Here is a 22022-nt window from a genome sequence, read left to right as displayed (position 1 = left end):
CCCAGAGATCTCTAGGTGATTCTAACTCAACTTTGAGGGCGGAGCAGTTTGTAAGGCCAGGGAGGGCACTTCCTGTATTGGTGCTGGAAGTGGGAGGACAGAAGGCAGGCAGCCTGCTTCCTGGTTGAGAGTCCTAGTGGAACTCGGTAAGTGACTTGTCTGTGCTTTGAAATTGGGGCTTATTCCTATCTTAAATGTTGAGTCCAGAGGACTAGATACTACATTTGCCTGAATTTTAGGTCCCAGGGTGGTTCAGGAAGTTTGGCTAACACATACTTTACATTCTTATGCTATAACTACTATACAGCATATAAGATCACAGGCCCTTGATTCAAACCGTCTGGGTTATGGTCAAAGCCACACCACATCTTAGCTATGAGGACTTAGGTCACTCTACATCTCTAAAAGTCAGTTTGTTCATCAGTAAAATGGAAGTAATAAGAGAACTTAAAAGGATTGTGTGGATTAGAGAAGTGTGTTAAAAGACAGCTAATGTGTATAATGAGTGTTTCAGGGAGCTGAATTTCCCTCTTGGATAATTGAAGCAGTGGTGTCCACCTCCTCTGTCCCCAACTGGCTGTGTCCCAAAGGGCCCAGTTAGTCCTGCAGGCAGCAAGTCCATATTTCCTGTTTCTCCTGCATTAGCTGATCAGAAATTCTCTAATAATCTGAAATGCCCAGGGAGGCTGGGTTGCACTGTCTGCAATGTTTAAAGGAATTCCCACAAGTTTTATCGTACTGAAAAGAGGCTTAGTGGGGAGGGTGCCAGGAGCCATAACTGACAAGTATCAACTCCTTCACTGTTGGCAGACGGAGGATGCCACTCCCTGAGCACAGATGTACAGAATTCCATAGGAGAGAGGAACCTGCTGAGGCAGACAACCCCAGGAGGAAGGGGTCCAATGGGCTCTCCACCCTGGACATTGCTCCCATGTTCTGCCATGATTCTCACAACAGAATGCCCGTTGGCACTTTTTAAATAAATTGCTCTTTCCCTTCCACAGGGCTCTCATTTCAGTTTCTCAGTCACAAAACAGCTGACCCCACCCTCTCCCAATCCAAAGGAAGTTAGCTGTCAACTATTTAGCTGCATCTTGTTCAGAGACCTATTTTTTTTTCCTTTATAGGCTTAAAAAGTTCAGAGCTAACTTTAAACATAGGCAGATTTTACCTTCAGATCTGAATTTCTGCTTCTCCTGAGGAGGGCAAAAACAAAATAAAACAAAACTCTCAGAACTTCCTGCTTACTGGGGCCGATTCCAACTGTCTTTAGCCATACCAACTGCTTCTCTTGGGTGGGGCTTTTCAGTGCACAGTTCAAGGATGGTCTGTGGACATAGCTTGCCTGGAAACTTCTCCTTTTCCATCTGGAACATTATTGGGCTGGTCACTTGCCTCTGGGAGTGGGCTGGGTTGTAGTGTTGTTGGGGTGGGCCTCAGAGCCAAAATAAGATGGGATGGATAAGATGGGAAGGGAAAGGGAAGGAAGGGAGGAGGAAAAGAAAAAACACATAGAAAAGTTATTCAGGAGGACTCCTTAAAATTATTTTATTCAACTCGGCATTTCTATTCCTAGCTACCTATCCAAAAGACTTGAGAACAGATACTGAAAAATGTACTTGAACACAAATGTTCATAGTTGTGCTATTCATAATAGCTAAAAGTGGACACAACCCAAATTCTCATCAAGGAATGAAGAAGTAAACAAAAATCATCTATTTATACTATGGAATATTACTAATTCATAAAAAGGAATGAAGTGTTTTGCTTAAGCAACTCTTTGTTAGAGTTCTGGAGACTTGGAAGCCCACTTCTGATTTGTACAGTTTATGTGTGTATTGACATCCTACCTCCCCTTGCTGTAGGACTCTACTTCCTCAGTCCAGAGGACTGATTTCTTGGTCTATCTTTCAAGACAAAAATGAGGTAGGAAGAAAGCAAAGTGTCTTGTGACTTCTAAAGGCACAAATCTCATTCATGAAGCTTCCAACTTCAAACCCTAGTTTTCTTCCAAGGCTCCCTCTATTTCTTAATACTATCATATTGGAGAGGTGCAAACATTCAGCCCACAACAAAACTGTTGTAGTTCTTTTCCATGTAATAAGCCATGTTGTCCTGTCTACAGCTTAGTAAAGTAATATCAAACTGTCATCTTGTAATTCTAATTTATGGGAATACTCTGAGGCACAGGGTGACAAGAGGTTTTTCTGAGGTTATGTAGCTAGTAAGGGAAGAGTGAGAATTCTGTCGCTGGACAGTAATTTTCAACTTTGCACTTTGAATTTATCTGCGGAGTTTTTATTTTTATTATTTTCTTTTTTACTGAAGTAATTGATGTTGAATTTTATATGTTTCAGGCATAAAACATGATTCTGTATTTATATACATTGTGAAGTTATCACCAATAACTTCACTATCCGTCACTGTAAAATCATTGCATATTATTAACCATATTCCCTACATTGTATATTGTATTCCCATGTCTTATTTTATAACTGAAAGTTGGTATTTTAATCCCCTTCTCTTTAGCCTATCCCTCCACACTTCTCCTCTCTAAGAAACCAGCAGATTAGCCTTGTATCTATGAGTCTGTTTCTCTTGTTTGTTTTGTTTTATAGATTACACATATAAGTGAAAGTATACAGTAGTTGTCTTTCTCTGACTCATTTCACTTAGCATAATACCCTGTAGGTCTGTCCATGTTGTTACAAATGGCAAGATTTGTAAATGGCTTAGTGGTATTCCATTATATATACTTACCATATCTTCTTGATCCATTCCTCTATCAATGGGCACTTAGATTCCTTCTATATTTTGACTATTGGAAGTAATCCCGCAATGAACTTAGGGGGTATATATTTTTTTGAATTAATGTTTCATTTTCATAAGTTAAATACCTAGAAATCAAATCGCTGGATTGCATGGTAGTTCTATTATTAATTTTTTGAGGAACCATCATACTGTCTTCCATAGTGAATGTACCAATTTAAATTCCCACCAACAGCACACAAGGATTCTCTATTCTCCACATCCTCACATATATTTGCTATTTGTGTTTTTTTCTTTTTAAGTAAGCTCCTTGCCCAATGTGGGGCTTCAATTCATGATCCCAAGATCAAAAGTCCTATGTTCTATGACTGAGTCAGCCAGTCACCCAAACACTTGCTATTTCTTTTTTGATACTAGCCATTCCAACAGTGTGAGGTGATAGATGTATCGAGGTTTTGATTTCTATTTGCCTGGTGATTAGTGGTGCTAAGCATCCTTTCATGTACCTGTTGGCCATCTGTATGTCTTCTTTGGAAACACGTCTTCAGGTACTCTGCCTATTTTTTTATTTCAACTTTTTAGTTAAACTCTAGTTAGTTAACATGGCAAATTGGTTTTAAGAATTCATCGGTTCACTACTTACCTATAACACCTAGTACTCATCACAGCAAGCGCCATCCTTAATACCCATCACCCATTTATCCCATCCCCCTCTCATCTCCCTCCATCAGTGCTCAGTTTGTTCTCTACAGTTAATTTGCTGCCCTCTACCTCTTTTTTCCACTTCTCCTATGTTCATCTGTTTTATTTCTTAAATTCTACATATGAGTGAAATCATGTGGTATGTGTATTTCTATAACTGGTTTCTTTTACTTAGCATAATACACTCTAGCTCTTCTGTCTCGTTGCAAATGGCAAGATTTAATTCTTTTTGGTGGCTGAGAAATATTCTAGTGTGTGTGTATGTGTGTGTTTGTATATGTGCCACAACTTCTGTATCCATTTATCAGTCAATGGACATTTGGGCTTTTCCATAATTTCCTGTTGTTGATAATGCCGCTATAAACTTTGGGGTGCATAAGCCCCTTTGAGTCAGTTATTTTATATCTTTTGGGTAAATAGTGCAATTGCTGGGTTGTAGTTCTGTTTTTTTTTTTAATGTTTATTTTTGAGAGACAGAGACAGAGTGAGAGTTGGGGAGGGACAGAGAGAAAGGGAGACACAGAATCTGAAGCAGGCTCCAGGATTTTGGCTGTCAGCACAGAGCCAGACACAAGGCTCGGACTCATGAACAATGAGATCATGACCTGGGCCAAAGTTGGAAGCTTAACCAACTGAGCTACTCAGGCACCCCAAGGGTAGTTCTTTTTTAAACTTTTTTTAGGAAACTCCATACTGTTTTCCAGAGTGGCTGCACCAGTTTTCATTCCCACCAACAGTTAAGAGTGTTCCCCTTTCTCCAGAGGCAAGGGAAGCAAAAGCAAAAATCAACTACTGGGACTTCATCAAGATAAAAAGCTTCTGCACAGCAATGGAAACAATCAACAAAACTAAAGACAACCAATGGAATGAGAGAAGATATGCAAATGACATATCAGATAAAGGGTTAGTGTCCAAAATCTATAAAGAATTTATCAAACTAAACACCCCCCCAAAATAATTGACTAAACAAATGGGAGGAAGACCCATGAATAGACAAGACACTCTTCCATACAAGACCTACAGATGGCCAACAACACATGAAAAATGCTCATCACTCATCATCAGGGAAATACAAATCAAAACCACAATGAGATATTGCTTCATACCTGTCAGAATAGGTAAAATTAAGTTGGTGAGGTCCTCTGCCTGTTTTTTAACTGGATTGTTTGTTTTTCATATCTTTTGAGTTAATTTTATATTTTGTATTTTAACCCCTTATCAATTATATCTTTTGTAAGTATCTTCTCCTATTCAGTAGGTTGCATTTTAGTTTTGTTGGTAGGTTTCTTTCCTGTTGAAAGCTTTTTAGTCTGATGTAGTCCCACTTATTTATTTTTGCTTTTGTTGTCCATGCCTAAAAGACAGATCTAAAAAAACATGTGCAAACCAATGTCTAAGAGCTGTGTATGCTTTCTTGTATCAGTTTCATAGTCTGGGGTCTCACATTTAAGTCATTTTGAGTTTATTTTTGTATGTGGTGTAAGAAGGCAGTCCAGTATCATTTTTTTGCATGTGGTTATTTTAAACAATGCTGTTGGAAACATAAGAGTGCATATATCTTTTCAGTTAGTGTTTCTGTTTTCTTTGGGTAAATACCTAGTAGTGGAATTACTGGACCACATAGTAATTCTATTTTAAATTCTTTGAGAAACCTCAAAACCTCACTGTTTTTCACAGTGGCTTCACCAGCTTGCATTCTGACCAATGGTGCATGAGGTTTCTTTTTCCTATTTCCTTGGCAACACTTAGTCTTTCTTGTGGTTTTGATTTTAGCCATTCTAACAGGTGTGAGGTGAAATCTCATTGTTTTTATCTACATTTCCCTGATGACTAGTGATATTGAGTGTTTTCATGCATCTGTTGATGATCCTTATGTCTTCTTTGGAAAAAATGTCTATTCATATTCAGGTCCTCTGCACATTTTCTAATTGGATTGTTTGTTCATTTGTTCTTGATAATGAGCTTGTGAGTTCTTTACATATTCTGTATATTAACCTCTTATCAGTTACTTATGTCCAAGACCTGACTGAATTGCCACAGGTGTATGTGTATTAATTTGGTATTCTACAACTTTACTGATTTCATTTATTACTTCTAATAGTTTTTTAGGTGGAATCTTTAGAGTTTTCTATATAAAGTATCATGTTTTCTGCTAATAGTGATAATTTTACTTGTTATTTCCACTTTGATTTTTTCTTTTCTTTTCTGATGTGGCTAGAACTTCCAATACTATGTTGAATAATAGTGGCAATAGTGGGCATTCATCTTATTCTTGATCTTAGAGGAAAAACTTTCATCTTTTCACTGTTGATTATGATGTTGGCTGTTGTTTTGCATATTATAGCCTTTATTATGTTGAAGTATGTTTCTTCCATACCCACTCTGTTGAGAGGTTTTATCATAAATGATATATTGAATTTTATAAAATGCTTTTTTCTGTATCTATTAAGATGACCATATATTTTTTTTTTTAATTTTTTTTTTCAACGTTTATTTATTTTTGGGACAGAGAGAGACAGAGCATGAACGGGGGAGGGGCAGAGAGAGAGGGAGACACAGAGTCGGAAACAGGCTCCAGGCTCTGAGCCATCAGCCCAGAGCCCGACGCGGGGCTCGAACTCACGGACCGCGAGATCATGACCTGGCTGAAGTCGGACGCTTAACCGACTGCGCCACCCAGGCGCCCCAAGATGACCATATTTTTTAACCCTTCTTTTTGCTAATATGATGTATTACTGTTGTTCATTTGTGAATGTTGTTGCATCTCTAGAATAAATCCCATTTGATCATGGTGTATGATCCTTTTAATATATTGTTGAATTTGGTTTGCTAAATTTTTTAGGATTTTTGCATTTGTGTTCATCAGGAATATTGGCCTGAAATTGTGTGTGTGTGTGTGTGTGTGTGTGTATGTGTGTGTGAGTGTGTGTGTGTGTGTGTGTGTGGTGTCTTTCTGTGGTTTGGGTATGAGTGTAATATTGGCCTTCTTAAATGATTTTGGAAGCATTCCTCTTAATTATTTTGAAATATTTTCACCAGGATAGGTATTAACTCTTCTTTAAATGTTTGGTAGAATTTATCTTTTAAGACACGTGGGCTTTTGTTTGTTTGGAGTTGTTTGGTGTTTGGTTGGTTGATTTGTTTGTTTTTGTTTTTTATTATTGATTCAATTTCATTAATAGTAATGTCTATTCAGATCTGTTTCTTCCTAATTCTGTCTTGGAAGATAGTTTCTAGACATTTATCCATTTCTTCCAGATTGTCCCATTTGTTGGCAAGTAATTGTTGTAATTTTTCACATAGTCTATCATTATTCTTTGTATTTCTGTATTATCAGTTATAACTTCTCTCCCATTTCTGATTTTACTTATTTGGGTCTTTCTTTTTTCTTGAGATGTTTGGCTAAAGGTTTGTCAATTTTTTTTATCTTTTCAAAGAACCAACTCTTAGTTTCACAAATCTTTTTTTATGTTTTTTTTAGTCTCTATTTATTTTTACTCTCATCTTTATTATTTCCTTCCTTGTACTAACTTTAGACTTTGTTCTTTTTCTAGTTACTCCAGGTATAAGGTTTGACTATTTCAGTATTTTTATTTCTTGGGATAGGCCCACATTGCCGTAAATTTCCCTTTTGGAACTATTTTTTGCTGCATCCCAGAGGTTTTGAGCCATAGTGTTTCCATTTTCATTTGTTTTGAGTTATATTTTGATTTCCTCTGATTTCTTTGTTGACCTATTGGTTGTTTAGTATCATATTGTTTTGTCTCACAGGTATGTGGTTTTTCCAGTTTTCTCCTTGTAATTGACTTCTAATTTCAAACTGTTGTGGTCTGAAAAGAAGGTTGATATGATTTCAGTCTTCTTAAATTAATTATTGTTTGTAGCCTAAACTGTAATCTATCTTTGAGAATGTTCCATGTGCACTTGAAAAAAATATGTATTCTGTTGTTTTTGATGACATGTGCTATCTATATTTTTTTATTTATTTAAATGCAAGTTAGTTAACATACAGTGAAGTCTTGGATTCAGGAGTAGAACCCAGTGATTCATTACTTATATATAACACCCAGTGCTCATCCCAACAAGTGCCCTCCTTAATGCCCATCACCCATTTAGCTCACCCACCAATCTCTCTTCCAGCAACCTTCACTTCTCTACATTTAAGAGCCACTTATGGTTTGCTTCCCTCTCTGTTTTTTCCTTATTTTTCCTTTCCTTCCCTTTGTTCATGTGTTTTGTTTCTTAAATTCCACATGAGTGAAATCATGATATTTCTTTCTCTGACTGAAGTATATCATGTAGCATAATATACTCTAGTTCCCTACGTGTTGCAGCAAATGACAAAATTTCATTCTTTTTCATCGCCAAGTAATATTCCGTTGTATATATATACTACATCTCTAGCCATTCATCAGTAGATGGACATTTGGGCTCTTACCCATAATTTGGCTATTATTGATAGCATTGCTATAAACATTGGACTGCATGTGCCCCTTTGAATCAGCATTTTTGTATCCTTTGGATAAACACCTTGTAGTGCATTTGCTGGGTCACAGGGTAGTTTTATTTTTAATTTTTTTAGGAACTTCCACACTGTTTTCCAGAGCAGATGGGCCAGTTTACATTCCCACCAACAGTTCAAAAGAGTTCCCCTTTCTCTGCATCCTCACCAAGGTCTTTTGTTTCCTGAGTTGTTAATTTTAGTCATTCTGACAGGTGTGAGGTAGTATCTCATTGTAGTTTTGATTTGTATTTCCCTGATAAGTGATGTTGAGCATTTTTCATGTGTTGTTGGCCATCTGTAGGTCTTGCATGGAAAAGTGTCTATTCATGTCTTCCTCCCATTTGTTTAGTGGATTATTTGTGTTTTGGGGTGTTTAGTTTCATAAATTCTTTATAGATATTGGGTACTAATCCTTTATCCGATATGTCATTTGCAAATATCTTCTCCCATTCCATTGGTTGTCTTTTAGTTCTGTTGATTGTTTCCTTTGTTGTGCAGGAGTTTTCATCTTGATGAGGTCTCAATAGTTCACTTTTGTGTTTTATTTCCCAGGTTCCAGAGTCATGTCTAGTGAGAAGTTGCTGAGGTTGAGGTCAAAGAGATTGCTGCATGTTTTCTCCTGTAGGATTTTGATGGTTTCCTGTCTCATATTTAGGTCTTTCATCCATTTTGAGTTCATTTTTGTGTATGATGTAAGAAAGTGGTCCAGTTTCATTTTTCTGCATGTCACTGTCCAATTTTCTCAGCTGCAAGGTTGGTTACATACTCACAAATCAGTCAATGTGATACACCAACCCTGAAGCCCAGGAATAAATGCCAGTCGATCATTCTTTAATGTACTGTTGAGTTCATTTTGCTAGTATCTTGCTGAGAATTTTTGCATCTAGTTTCAGATGCAAAAGACCAGGATGTTTGCCTGTAATTGTTTTCAGTGGAGTCCTTGTTTGGTTTTAGAATCAAGGTAATGCTGGCTTCAGAGAATGAGTTTGGAAGCTTTCCTTCTATTTCTAGCTTTTGGAACAGTTTGAGAATAGGTATTAACTTTTCTTTAAAAGTCTGGTAGAATTCCTCTGGGAAGACATCTTGCCAAGACACTTGTTTGTTGGAGAATTTTGATTCAATTTCTTTGCTGGTTAGGAGTCCATTTAAATTTTATATTTCTTCCTGTTTCAGTTTTGGTTGTTTGTGCATTTTTAGGAATTTGTCCATTTCTTCCAAATTGCCTAGTTTGTTGGCATATGATTTTTCATAGTGTTCTCTTATAATTGTATTTCTGTGGTGTTGATTGTGATCTCTCCTCTTTCATTTGTGATTTTGTCTGAGTCTTTCTCTTTTCTTTTTGATAAGTCTAGCTAGGGGATTGTCAACTTTGTCAATTCTTTCAAAGAACCAAGTCTTGGATTCATTTATTTGTTCTGTTTTTTTTGTTGTTGTTTCTATATTGTTTATTTCTGCTCAAATCTTTATTATTTCCCTTTTCTGTTGGGTTTAGGCTTTATTTGCTGTTCCTTTTCTAGCTCTTTTAGGTGTAAGGTTAGGCTGTATATTTGGGACTTTTTTGTTGTTACTTGAGATAGACCAGAGTTCAATGTACTTTCCCCTTAGGACTGCATCCCAAAGGGTATGGACTGTCATGTTTTCATTTTCATTTGTCTCCATGTATTTTTAAAAATTTCTTCTTTAATCTCCTGGCTAACCCATTTATTCCTTAGTAGGATGTTCTTTAACCTCCATGTATTTGAGGACTTTCCAAATTTTTTCTTGTTGTTGGCTTCAAGTTTCATAACATTGTGATATGAAAATATGCATGGTTTGATCTTGATCTTTTTATACTTGTTGAGGCCTGATTTCTGATCCTATATGTGATCTATTCTGAAGAATGTTCCAGGTGCACTCGGGAAGAATGTGTATTTTGCTGTTTTAGGATTAAATATTCTGAATATATCTGTTAAGTCCATCTCATCCAGGGTGCCATTCAAAGCCTTTGTTTCATTGTTCATTTTCTGCTTAAATTATTTGTCACTTGCTGTAATCACCATATTACAGTCTCCTCCTGGGGCACCTGGGTGGCTCATTCAGTTGAGCATCTGATTTTGACTCAGGTCATGATCTCACAGTTCATTAGTGCAAGTTCCGCATACAGGTCTCTGCTGTCAGCACAGAGCACACTTTGGATCCTCTGTCCCCTGCTCTTTCTGCCCCTTCCCCACTCATGTGTGTGTGAGCACTCTCTCTCTTAAGCATAAATATTTTTGTTTTAAAAAGTCTTCTACCATTATGGTATTGTTATCAAGGAGTTTATGTTTGTTATTAATTGATTTATTGTTTGGGTTTTTCCAAGTTGGGGGCATAAATATTTACAATTGTTAGATCTTCTTGATGGCTAGACCTCTAAACTGTGATATAATGCCTTTCTTCATCTCTTGTTACTATCAGTATCTATTAAGTTTTCTGGTCTAATAGTACATTTAAGGTGGCATTTCTTATTGATTTTCTCTCTGGATGATCTATTTATTGATGTTAGTGGAATGTTAAAATCTATTATCCTATTACTGTCAGTTTCTCACTTTCTGTATGTTAGTATTGCTTTAAGTATTTAGGTGCTGCCATGTCAGGTGCACCTAACAGTGTTATATATGTAAGCGTTATATCCACTTGTTGTGTTGATCCCTTTATTGTTATGTAATGCCTTTTTCTGGTCTCATTACAATCTTTGCTTTAATGTCTATTTTGTCTCATATACGGATTGCTACCCCAGCTTTCTTTCTGTTTCCATTCACAAAATATCTTTTTATGTCCCATTACTTTCAGTCTTTTTATGTGTGTTTTTAATTTAATTTTATTTTTATTTTATTTTTTTTTCAATATATGAAATTTATTGTCAAATTGGTTTCCATACAGCACCCAGTGCTCATCCCAAAAGGTGCCCTCCTCAATACCCATCACCCACCCTCCCCTCCCTCCCACCCTCCATCAACCCTCAGTTTGTTCTGTTTTTAAGAGTCTCTTATGCTTTGGCTCTCTCCACTCTAACCTCTTTTTTTTTTCCTTCCCCTCCTCCATGGGTTTCTGTTAAGTTTCTCAGGATCCACATAAGAGTGAAAACATATGGTATCTGTCTTTCTCTGTGTGGCTTATTTCACTTAACATCACACTCTCCAATTCCATCCACGTTGCTATAAAGGGCCATATTTCGTTCTTTCTCATTGCCATGTAGTACTCCATTGTGTATATAAACCACAATTTATCCATTCATCAGTTGATGGACATTTAGGCTCTTTCCATAATTTGGCTATTGTGTGTGTGTTTTTTTTTAAATCAAGTGAGTCTCTTGTATACAGCATATGTCTGTGTCTTGTTATTTTTATTCATTTAGCCAATCTGTGTATTTTAATTGGAGCATTCTGTTCTTTTACATTTAAAGTAGTTATTGATAAGTATGTGCTTATAGCCTTTTTTTGTTGTTTTCTGTTTGTTTTTCTATTTCTTTGTTCTTTTCTTTTCCTCTTGATATCTTTTCTAAGTTTGTGGCTTTCCCTAGCGTTGTTTATTTTTATTTCTTATTTCTCTTGTGTATAGACATTTGATTTGTGGTTACCATGAGGTTTATATGTAACATCCTATGTACATAGCAGACTATTTTAAGTTGAGGGTCACTTAAGTTGAACTGCATCCTAAAAGTACACTTTTACTACCCCCCACATTGTATGTTTTTGATGTTATTTTACATGGTATTATTTTATTGTTATTATTATTATTATTTAATTTTGTTATTATTTGATTTTACTAATTATTGTGACTGGGTGATTTTGTTACTTTTGTTTTTTAGATTACATACTAACTATATAAATGTCTGATCCACTATCTTTACTATATGTTTATCAGGGAAATTTTTTCTTTCATAATTTTCTTATTTAGATATGGCTTTTTCTTTTTTGCTTAAGGAAGTTTTCTTAACATTGCTTGCAAGGCTTGTTGGGTATTGATGAACTCCTTTAACTTTTACTTGTCTGAGTACATTCTTATCTCTCCTTCAATTCTAAGTCATAACTTTACCAGACATTTGAATATATTGGGCCATTCTTTCTGGCCTACAAAATTTCTACTGAAAAATAGAAAAAAGTTTCTACCGAAAAATCTGCTAGTCTTATTGATGTTCCCTTGTACATAACTAGCTTTTTTTTCTCTACCTGCTTTTCAGATTTTCTCTTTAACTTCAACTGTTGACATGTTAGTTACAATGTGTCTTGGTGTGGGTCCCTTTGGTTCATCTCACTTTAGACAGTAGTTACAAATGATTCCATCTGAATCAATAATTTATTTGTGCTGCTCATTGTCTTGAGTGGTAGGGAACCACCCCATGAGGTCTCTCCCTGGATAAATCTATTTAAAATTTTTTTAAGGCTCTTGCTTGTAACTTCCTTTTAGGAGACAATAAGGGTTTCCTTAACAAAAAAAAAAAATTAAAACCACTGATGCACATGTAAAATACAGAGATTCTAGAGACTGGAAACTAGACAGCAAATTCTACATACCAACCTTCTCTCCAGGTGTACATTCAAAATGGTAAATTGTAATTGAAGTAACATGTCACTTAAGGATAAGTCACTTAAGGATAAATCACAGCAGTCCATTCAACCACTTAATATTGATCATTCAAAAAAAACCATCCATTTTATCTACAGAAAAAAACAAGTGTCTTTTATCTGATATTCAAGGCCCTTTATTGTTGGCCTTATTCTGTATATCTTACCTTCCTTCATACAGCTCTCCAAAATAACCATCAATGCGACTTAAGTCAGTTTCCCATAATCAGACACTGAGACAAGGACCCATGTGCAAGTGACATATTAAGGAAGTTCTTCTGAGAGAAACCAAGTTTCAGCTTCAGTGAGAACTATAAGTTTGTCCAGACACAAGGCAAGCACCTGGGTTTTCAAAACCTCCCACCAGTAAGTCACTGACCGAGGGCAGCCCTAGAAGCCTGTCATTTTCAGCTTTCCAGAGAGAGAGAGGCAAAGCAGATGTAGAAGCCCTCAAGGAATTCTCCAAAGCAGGTCTAGGGTGCAGGTCCTTATGCATAAGAATGCAAAAGTTATACCACCTCATACCTGTCAGAATAGCTAAAATTTAAAATTCAGGAAACAACAGATGTTGGCAAGTATGTGGAGAAAGGGAAACCTTTTTGCACTGTTGGTGGTAATGCAAACTGGTACAGCCACCATGGAAAATAGTATGGAGGTTCTTCAAAAAATTAAAAATAGAATTACCCTATGACCCAGCAATTGCACTACTAGGTATCTATCCAAAGGATACAAAAATGATGATTTGAAGGGGCACAGGTACTCCGTTTATAGCAGTGCTATCAACAATAGCCCAAATGTTCATCGACTGATGAATGGATTAAAGAATGTGGTGTATATATACAATGGAATACTACTTGGTGATCACAAAGAATGAAATCTTGCCATTTGCAACAACATGGATTGAACTAGAGTGTATTATGCTAAGCAAAATGAATCAGTCAGATAAGGAAAAATATATGATTTCACTAGTGGAATTTAAGAAACATAACAGAAAACATAGGGGAAGAGAAGGAAAAATAAGATAAAAACGGAAAGGGAGGCAAACCGTAACAGACTCTTAAATATAAACAGGGTTACTGGAAGGGAGATGGGTGTGGGGGATGGACTAAATGGGTGACGGGCATTAAGGAGGGCACTTGGTGGGATGAGCAGCTGGGTGTTATACGTGAGTGATGAATCCTGAAACCAATACTACTGACTTGAATTTAAATACATTTAAAAAAAACACAAAGCTAGGCCAAGCACAGCAAAATGGTAAAAGAGATCTGAGGTGATTTGAGTGGCTTACAGGCAGTATTCTCCCCACACTGTCCTTAGTTCTGAATCCTCACAAATCTCATGTGCCTGTCTAGGTACATACACTAAACATGCTCTGTTCTTCATCCCTTTGTACCTGTTTTGGAGGCCAATAGGTTTAAAGGGTTTCATTGAGTCACATTTTTTAATGTTTTTAAATTACTTCAGCTATAATTCTCATAAATTTTCTACTCTTTATTCTATAGTAAAGGGAGTCAATTCTGCGCAGCACTCCTTTATTTTGGCCTCTCTCTTCCTTATTTTTTTCTCATTTTGATTTACATCTTCACTAACCACTGTAGAGGTAATATTTTGTCAAGGTAGCTTGTCATTGTTTTATTTCTCAAGTTTTTTTTTTTTCATGTTTGAGATTGTCTTTATATTTATGTTGCCTTCATGATTAAATTAAAAACTAACATAATCATCTGAGGGTCACACTTCCATTCAGTACTTTGTAAGCATAATTCAATTACTTCACATTTGGATACTTCTGTGAAGTATTCTGATGCCAGTCTTATTTTTCTGCCTTATAAATTGTTTGCTTTCTCTGCCTGATGCTTGAATAGTTAAATTTTGAATATTCAACAATTTAATCAGAATATATTCCGGTGCTGAATACGTTAAATCAGACTTTTCCCAAATCTTGTTTTTCTTGTGTTATAAATATATTTTTTTTTTGCTTCATTTCAGGAATATGTCATCTCTTTCTCTATTTGTTAAAAGTTTACTTTTGAGACAGAGAGAGAGAGAGCACAAGCAGCGGAGAGGCAAAGAGAGAGGGAGAGAGACAGAATCTCAAACAGGCTCTGTGCTTACAGCACTGGGAGATCATGACCTGAGCCAAAATTAAGGGTCGGAAACTTAACAGACTGAGCCAACCAGGTGCCCCACTCTTTCTATTATGATTTTTGAGTTTTCTTCAGAAACACCAATTATCTTTACATTGAATCATCCTTGACTACTTTTTCTACTAGCTTTTCCTTGTTTAATGGCTTTATCTTTTTATTAACTCATAGTAATCTGAGTATCAAGTTTTTCTTCTACTTAAGAAATTTGAAATCATGCTGTATCTATATTGTTCCTTTCTGTTTATAATTGATTATGTGTTAGCTTTGTTTTTGTTCTTCATTAGTTTCCTAAGGCCTGAAATCTTTTTTTCCATAATACTGTATTATTTTAGCACCTCATCTTTTGGCTTTATTTTATAAGTCCTTTTTAAATGTTCTATTATTCCAAGTACCTGTGAAAAAAATATTTTCATTGTTCAGTTTATATTTTTCTTGAGTTGGTGGTCTTTCTTTGTATTTTACATAGTATGTCCTTTTCTTCTTATCCCAATCTCAGTATATTTGCATTCTGCTTTTTTATTATATTCATGTATGTGAGGCTCTGGCTCCCCCTTGGTTTCTTTTTTTTTTAAGTTTATTTATTTAGAGATGGAGTGTGTGGGGGGGAAAGGCAGAGAGAAAGAGAGAGAGAGAGGGAGAGAGAATCTCAAGCAGGCTCTACACTGTCAGTGTGTAGCCCAATGCAGGTCTCAAACACATGAACCATGAGATCATGACCTGAGCTGAAATCAAGAGTCATTTAACCAACTGATCCATCCAGGCTCCCCTCCCTCTTTGTTTCTTTAATATGACTGGGGAGATGTCTGGTTGGGGTGGGACTTGACTCTTCAATCTTTTCAGTGGAAATGAATTATGACAGAAGATAGTTGGGTGGCCAATCTTCTGTATATAAGCAGTTCTTTTCTGGTGACACCATACATTAAAAACATTACCTTATTTTTCTGTGCCAATATCCCCAAGTATACTTTACATCTAAAGGAAGACCAGGTACTACCATTACATACTGGTGTTTCTGTGTTTGGTAAATCTTGTAGTAATCAGGGGCATGAAACATGTTTTACTCTTCCTTGCTGATCCCATGACAATCATCTTGTTGCTTCTGAGCCTCCTCTGGCTTCCACAATGTCCATGACTAGAATTCCATCAGTGCTGCTGTCATTTCCTGTGGCTATACTTTCTACAGTGTCTCCTACATAATTCAGATATTCACTTTTTAGTCCTTTCTTTTCTGTTTTGCATTTTTAGGGATTTTTAAAAAATAATTCACTGTCCACCAAATACTTTTTTGTTTGCAAGGGAAATCACAATATATATTTTATTATCTTATCTATTATTTCTAGAGTTAAGGCCAGAAATAAGAAATTTCTAAGTATTCTGAATGGAAACTAAAAATCATTCCCCTTCTAATTTGCCTAAGATATTAAGTACCTTTATGAAACTTCTCAGCACTCTATAAGTATGTTCATTTTGTCTTTGAGTTTTACATTTATCTTTAAGCTGGAAGCAAAGGGTATATCACTTCACAGAGATGCTACAAATCAACTTATAAAGCTAATAGCATTTCCAATGCGATATTTCCCTTCCAACTACTTTTTACTTTCGCAGTAGAAATATTCACTATTTCCCAGTGAAATGCTTTCCCAGCATTTTGCTTTGAATCACTTTAGTTACACACAATTTCTTATGTTTAGTTACAAAATACTCAAGTATTTTTTTAGTTACAACATGTTTGCATTGAGACTCCTAATAGAAACTGATTTTTTTTAGTGGACATACAGTTACTAAATTCTAATTTAAAATTCTATCTTAAGGGCGCCTGAGTGGCTCAGTCGTTAAGCATCAGACATCGGCTCTGGTCACGATCTCACAGTTGATGAGTTCGATTGAGCTCAAGCCCTGATTGAGGTGAACACAAGCCCCATTTCAGGTAGAATGCAACCCATGCTTCAGGTAAAAGATAAGCCCCACTTTGTATGAACCCTGCTTCTCTCTCTCTCTTTCTCTCTGCCCCTTTTGGGACTCTCTCTCTCTCTGCCTCTTACTTTCATCCTCTCTCTCTCTCTCAAAAAAAATTATATCTTAAAAAGAGTATAAAGAGAAAGAGGGGAAAAAGGAAAACAAAACACTTGAAAACAAACTATGACAATTCAAAAATTATATAAAATAATTTCCTAGTAGAAGTAATAATGGTCGGACCAAGAATCAAATGGCCAATCTATAAACTACTTGATTCCCTTTCAATTAACCTTCACCTCTGTTCTTTATATATACATTTAGATTATTGGTTAGGTGCCAGAGAGGGTATGAGGTGGCCTGGCTAAATACCAGTTGTTCCTCTGTGCCTACATGGTAGAGTATTACAGCTTGTTGGGAAAAGATGCTTTTGAGATGACAAGAAATGTAATGGATCTAATAGATTTAAATAAAACAATGTTTCAGATATCAAGAACAGAGAAAGGGAGTGCTAGCTGAGTCAAAAACAAGAGAAATAAAAGCATCTGAAAGAAATATGAGGAGAGAAAAGAGAAATACTAAACTTATGACTATTAAACTTAAAGCCTTTAGGGGCACCTGGGTGGCGCAGTTGGTTAAGCGTCCGACTTCAGCCAGGTCACGATCTCGCGGTCCGTGAGTTCGAGCCCTGCGTCAGGCTCTGGGCTGATGGCTCAGAGCCTGGAGCTTGTTTCCGATTCTGTGTCTCCCTCTCTCTCTGCCCCTCCCCCGTTCATGCTCTGTCTCTCTCTGTCCCAAAAATAAATAAACGTTGAAAAAAAAATTTTTAAACTTAAAGCCTTTGTACCATGACATCTCAGGTTGTGCCACGTTGCAAAAGGGTTTGCCTTGATATCTGTATAAAATTATTGCAATTTGAGTCTCAGTAGTTTAAAACTGTTGACTAATTTCTTTTAAGATAAAGCATATCTAAACCATATATCCTTTGTTCCACATCACCTGTCCTTACTCAACACTGCTTCTGGATATAGAAATAAGGAAAGGTTTGGGATGGTCTGGCTAAATTACAGTTGTTCTCTGTTTCTGAGTGATAGTTTTAGAGCTTTTGTACATGTTGATGAAACATACCAATGCAAATTAAGATGAGAAGAAATGAAATTATTTGGAGAAAATAAAGTTGCAGACACCAAGAATGCACAAATTTGAAACAATAACAAAATGGAAAGAAGAGTTGATGAAGAAAGAGAAAAAATACAAAAGAAATGACAATAAGGACAATAGAAACATATAGCTTATCACCACTAGCTTAGGGACAGGGCCTTTTGTTTCATGTCACTTCAGGCCATGTTATATTAACAATGGTAAGGCACCACTGTTACAAGTAGTGTCTTACATGGGATTAGGGCTCTTCACTAGCAGGGGACAGAAAACTTTTCTACATGAGATTTAACAAAATAAGTGCTTTTTTTTTTAGCTCACCTTAGCGGAAAGTCAAGAGATAATTTAAGATTTTATTCATGTCTTTCTTGTCTTTTCTCCTGCTTTTCTTTTCTCAACTCCATAAATTCTTTGTTGATATTATTTTTCAGCAAGTTTTCCTTGTAGCTTTGAGAAAATATCCTACCAGTGTTTAGCCCTGCAGGAGAATATATCTGCTTAGGTTTCAGAAAAATTCCTTCAGTAGAGTCTCACTGACCCGACTTGGATAACATGCCATCCATGAGCAAAGCACTGGTCTAGAGCCTTTGTACTTTAAATTGGTCTTTCTTAGGTTAAATGTTCAGCTGAATATGTACAACTTATTCTTCATAAAATAGCCAGAAATATCAAAATGATTATGGTATACTTTGCTGAACTGAAACCTTCCCCTACTGTCCTTCTCACAGTGATTTTGCACTTCAGACTAAAGGCCAAAAGGCTGATATGGTTTATAGACCTATGTCACTTGTCTGATCTCATTTCAATCCACATTCCCTCTCACTCTGCTTCAATCACTAGCTTTCTACATGTTCTCTGAACATTCTAGGCAAGTGTACTTTTTTTGCTGTTTCTTCTGCCTAAGTGGTCCACACAATGTGGACATGGTTCATTCTCTCACATCCTTAAGATCACAATGAAAATTTCTTTGATGAATTTGTTTGAAATTAAAGTTCTCTCAGTGAACAATGTGTATTCTTTCTTTGCTTTAGTTTTCCACAAAGCACTTATCATAATCTAAGAAATTGAATATTTTATTGGTTTATTTAATTTACTATTTATGTCAGCCCAATCCCTACTAAAATGTAAGATTTCTGTGGGCAAGCAAGCAGCAGATCAGTAGCAAATACATAGTAGGTATTCAGAAACTATATTGAATGAATTAATAAATCAGTGCACAAATGAATGTAAATCTTTGAGTGGGAAACTTTGACTATGGTTTTATCTAAAGGGGAAAGTGAATGGGTCAGGCACCATGAATAAAATGGACTTCTTTAATAATTCTCCTGTTTATATTAGGAATTATTTGTAAATCCTGTTTTGATACTGATTCAAACCTTGCTTTGTTCATCATGAAGAAAACCACATGTAAGCTCTTTATAATTTCGCTCCTCACTTATTCTGAATTTCCAATTTTTCATGTTCAAAATGTGAATGAAATGATAGTTTTCCTACAGGGTTACTAAGTCTACTAGGTGAATTTGTATTCATCAAAGTATTTTATACAATAAAACCACTAAACAAAAGACTTATGATTATGGATCTTTATAACCACTGATTGTATTTACATATTAAAAATATGTTATAATTAAGCTAATAAAAGAAATTCAAATGGAAAAGAAATATATTTGTTTCTATTTTGTCGTCTTTCCCTTAGGGGATCATGGACATTGAAGCATATTTTGAAAGAATTGGTTATAAGAATTTTAGGAACAAATTGGACTTGGAAACATTAACTGACATTCTTCAGCACCAGATCCGAGCCATTCCCTTTGAGAACCTTAACATCCATTGTGGGGAAACCATGGAATTGGGCTTGAAGGCCATTTTTGAGCAAGTTGTGTGGAGGAACCGTGGTGGATGGTGTCTCCAGGTCAATCATCTTCTGTACTGGGTTCTGACCACAATTGGTTATGAGACCACAATGTTGGGGGGTTATGTGTACAGTACTGCAACCAACAAATATAGTAATGCTATGATTCATCTCCTGCTGAAGGTGACTACTGAGGGTAAGAATTACATAGTGGATGCTGGATTTGGACGTTCTTACCAGATGTGGCAGCCTCTGGAGTTAATTTCTGGAAAGGATCAGCCTCAAGTGCCTTGCATCTTCCGCTTGACAGAAGAGAGAGGAATCTGGTACCTGGACCAAATCAGAAGACAGCAGTACATTGCAAATGAAGAATTTCTTAATTCTGATCTCCTGGAAAAAAATAAATACAGAAAAATATACTCCTTTACTCTTGAACCTCGAACAATTGAAGATTTTGAGTCTGTGAATACATACCTTCAGACATCTCCAACATCTGTGTTTACAAGCAAGTCATTCTGTTCCTTGCAGACATCTGAAGGGGTTCACTGTTTAGTGGGCTGCACCCTTACCTATAGGAAATTCAATTATAAGGACAATATGGATTTGGTAGAGTTTAAGGTCCTGAATGAAGAAGAAGTAGAACAAAAGCTGAAAAATACATTTAATATTTCCTTAGAGAGAAAGTTTGTGCCCAAACATGGTGATCAACTTTTTACCATTTAGAGTAAGGAGTAAAAATAGTCTTCAGTATTACTTCATGTACTGAAACTTTTTGTTATAGAAAATATTAAACATATATTAGAGAAAATAAACTAATAAGTGTTTATGTATTTATCACCGAATTTATCAACTATCAATTACCATATTTCCTCAATTGTTTGCACATTATATTAAAGAAAATTTCACTCTTAAAAATATCAGGATTTATAGTTAGATAACATTTTAAAGAAATATAATCAGGGGCGCCTTGGTGGCGCAGTCGGTTAAGCGTCCGACTTCAGCCAGGTCACGATCTCGCGGTCCGTGAGTTCGAGCCCCGCGTCGGGCTCTGGGCTGATGGCTCGGAGCCTGGAGCCTGTTTCCGATTCTGTGTCTCCCTCTCTCTCTGCCCGTCCCCCGTTCATGCTCTGTCTCTCTCTGTCCCAAAAATAAATAAACGTTGAAAAAAAAAAGAAATATAATCAGAAACTTTTCAAAATTAATAAGAAAAGTATTTTAAGGATGGCCTATGGTTTTCTTGGGTGAATATAGTGATTTGTGCTAGGAAATCTTCCATATTGGTTTGTGAAAATGAATGAAACTTCATTTGAAATAGAGTTGGGAGGCCAGAATGGGGAGCTCATACGTCCTACCACTTTTCATCAATTGCAGACCCCAACAAGATGTGTATCTTGTATTCACAATAAGAAGCTTACTTTACTCCAACAGTAAGAATTTTTCCTTGCCCTTCAACAAGATCAGCCAATGATACCACAATTCAGCCAATGAGAAGTTGTCACTACCTTAGGCTCTTGCTTTCCTCCGATGCTTTCCTTTCTTTCAGGCACCCCCAATTGCATTTTTAAGCACTAACAACAGAATATTTGAAAAAGAAATTCACAATAGCATGAAAACAATAAAAACACTTAGGAATAAATTTAGCCACAAGAATGAAAGATCTATACACTCAAAAACTATAAGACAGTGATGAAATAAAGACACACATGAAAAAATAAAGAAGACACAAATTAAAAAAAAGATAAACCACGTTATGGATCACAAGTATTAACATTGTTAAAATATTCATACTGCTCAAGGTTATCCATAGAGGCAATGCAATCATTATCAAAATTTTAGTGACATTTTATACAAAAATGGAACAATCTTAAAAAGTGTATGGAACCACAAAAGACCTTGAGTAGCCGAATCAATCTTGGGAAAGAACAGAGGTAAAAAAAATACTCTCTCTCTCTCTTTAAAAAATAAATGAATAATAAATGTTAAATTATTCACACTGTTCAAGGTTATCCATAGAGGCAATGCAATCACTATCAAAATTTCAGTGACATTTTACACAAAAATGGAGCAATCCTAAAAAGCGTATGAAACCATAAAAGACTTTGAGTAGCCAAAGCAATCTTGGGAAAGAAGAACAATGGTAAAAAAAATACCCTCACTCTCTCTTTCAAAAATAAATGAATATTAAAAAAATTTTTTTAAAGGATGAAATCTCAGTTATATTCTGAGGATTGTACAACATGGTGACCTTTAAGAATGTGTATCGTATTTTAAGTTGCTATGAGTAGAGATAATATTCTCACCATAACAGCAACATAACAATACCAACAACAAAATGGTGATTATGTGAGGCAAAG

The 22022-nt window shown here is 36.0% G+C and overlaps 1 protein-coding gene across 1 annotated transcript; it reads left to right on the top strand.

Moving 5' to 3' along the window:
* The first annotated feature begins 68 nt into the window (after window positions 1-68).
* On the top strand, window positions 69-20674 carry LOC124520911 (arylamine N-acetyltransferase 1). Its single transcript, XM_047092029.1, has 2 exons — window positions 69-146; window positions 19513-20674. The coding sequence occupies exon 2, from the start codon at window positions 19519-19521 to the stop codon at window positions 20389-20391; it is 873 nt and encodes a 290-aa protein (XP_046947985.1). The 5' UTR covers window positions 69-146; window positions 19513-19518; the 3' UTR covers window positions 20392-20674.
* The last annotated feature ends 1348 nt before the right edge of the window (window positions 20675-22022 follow it).

The sequence above is a fragment of the Lynx rufus genome, unplaced genomic scaffold, assembly GCF_022079265.1.
Source record: "Lynx rufus isolate CCGP_SWC_20201006 ecotype Redwood Valley unplaced genomic scaffold, mLynRuf1.p SCAF_3, whole genome shotgun sequence".
NCBI lineage: Eukaryota > Metazoa > Chordata > Mammalia > Carnivora > Felidae > Lynx > Lynx rufus.
Note: the sequence above shows the minus strand (reverse complement) of the source record. Positions and strands in the feature narration are given on the sequence as shown.

Coding starts and splice junctions, on each gene's coding strand:
- LOC124520911 (XM_047092029.1), top strand. CDS start 19,519: ATGGACATTGAAGCATATTTTGAAAGAATTGGTTATAAGAATTTTAGG.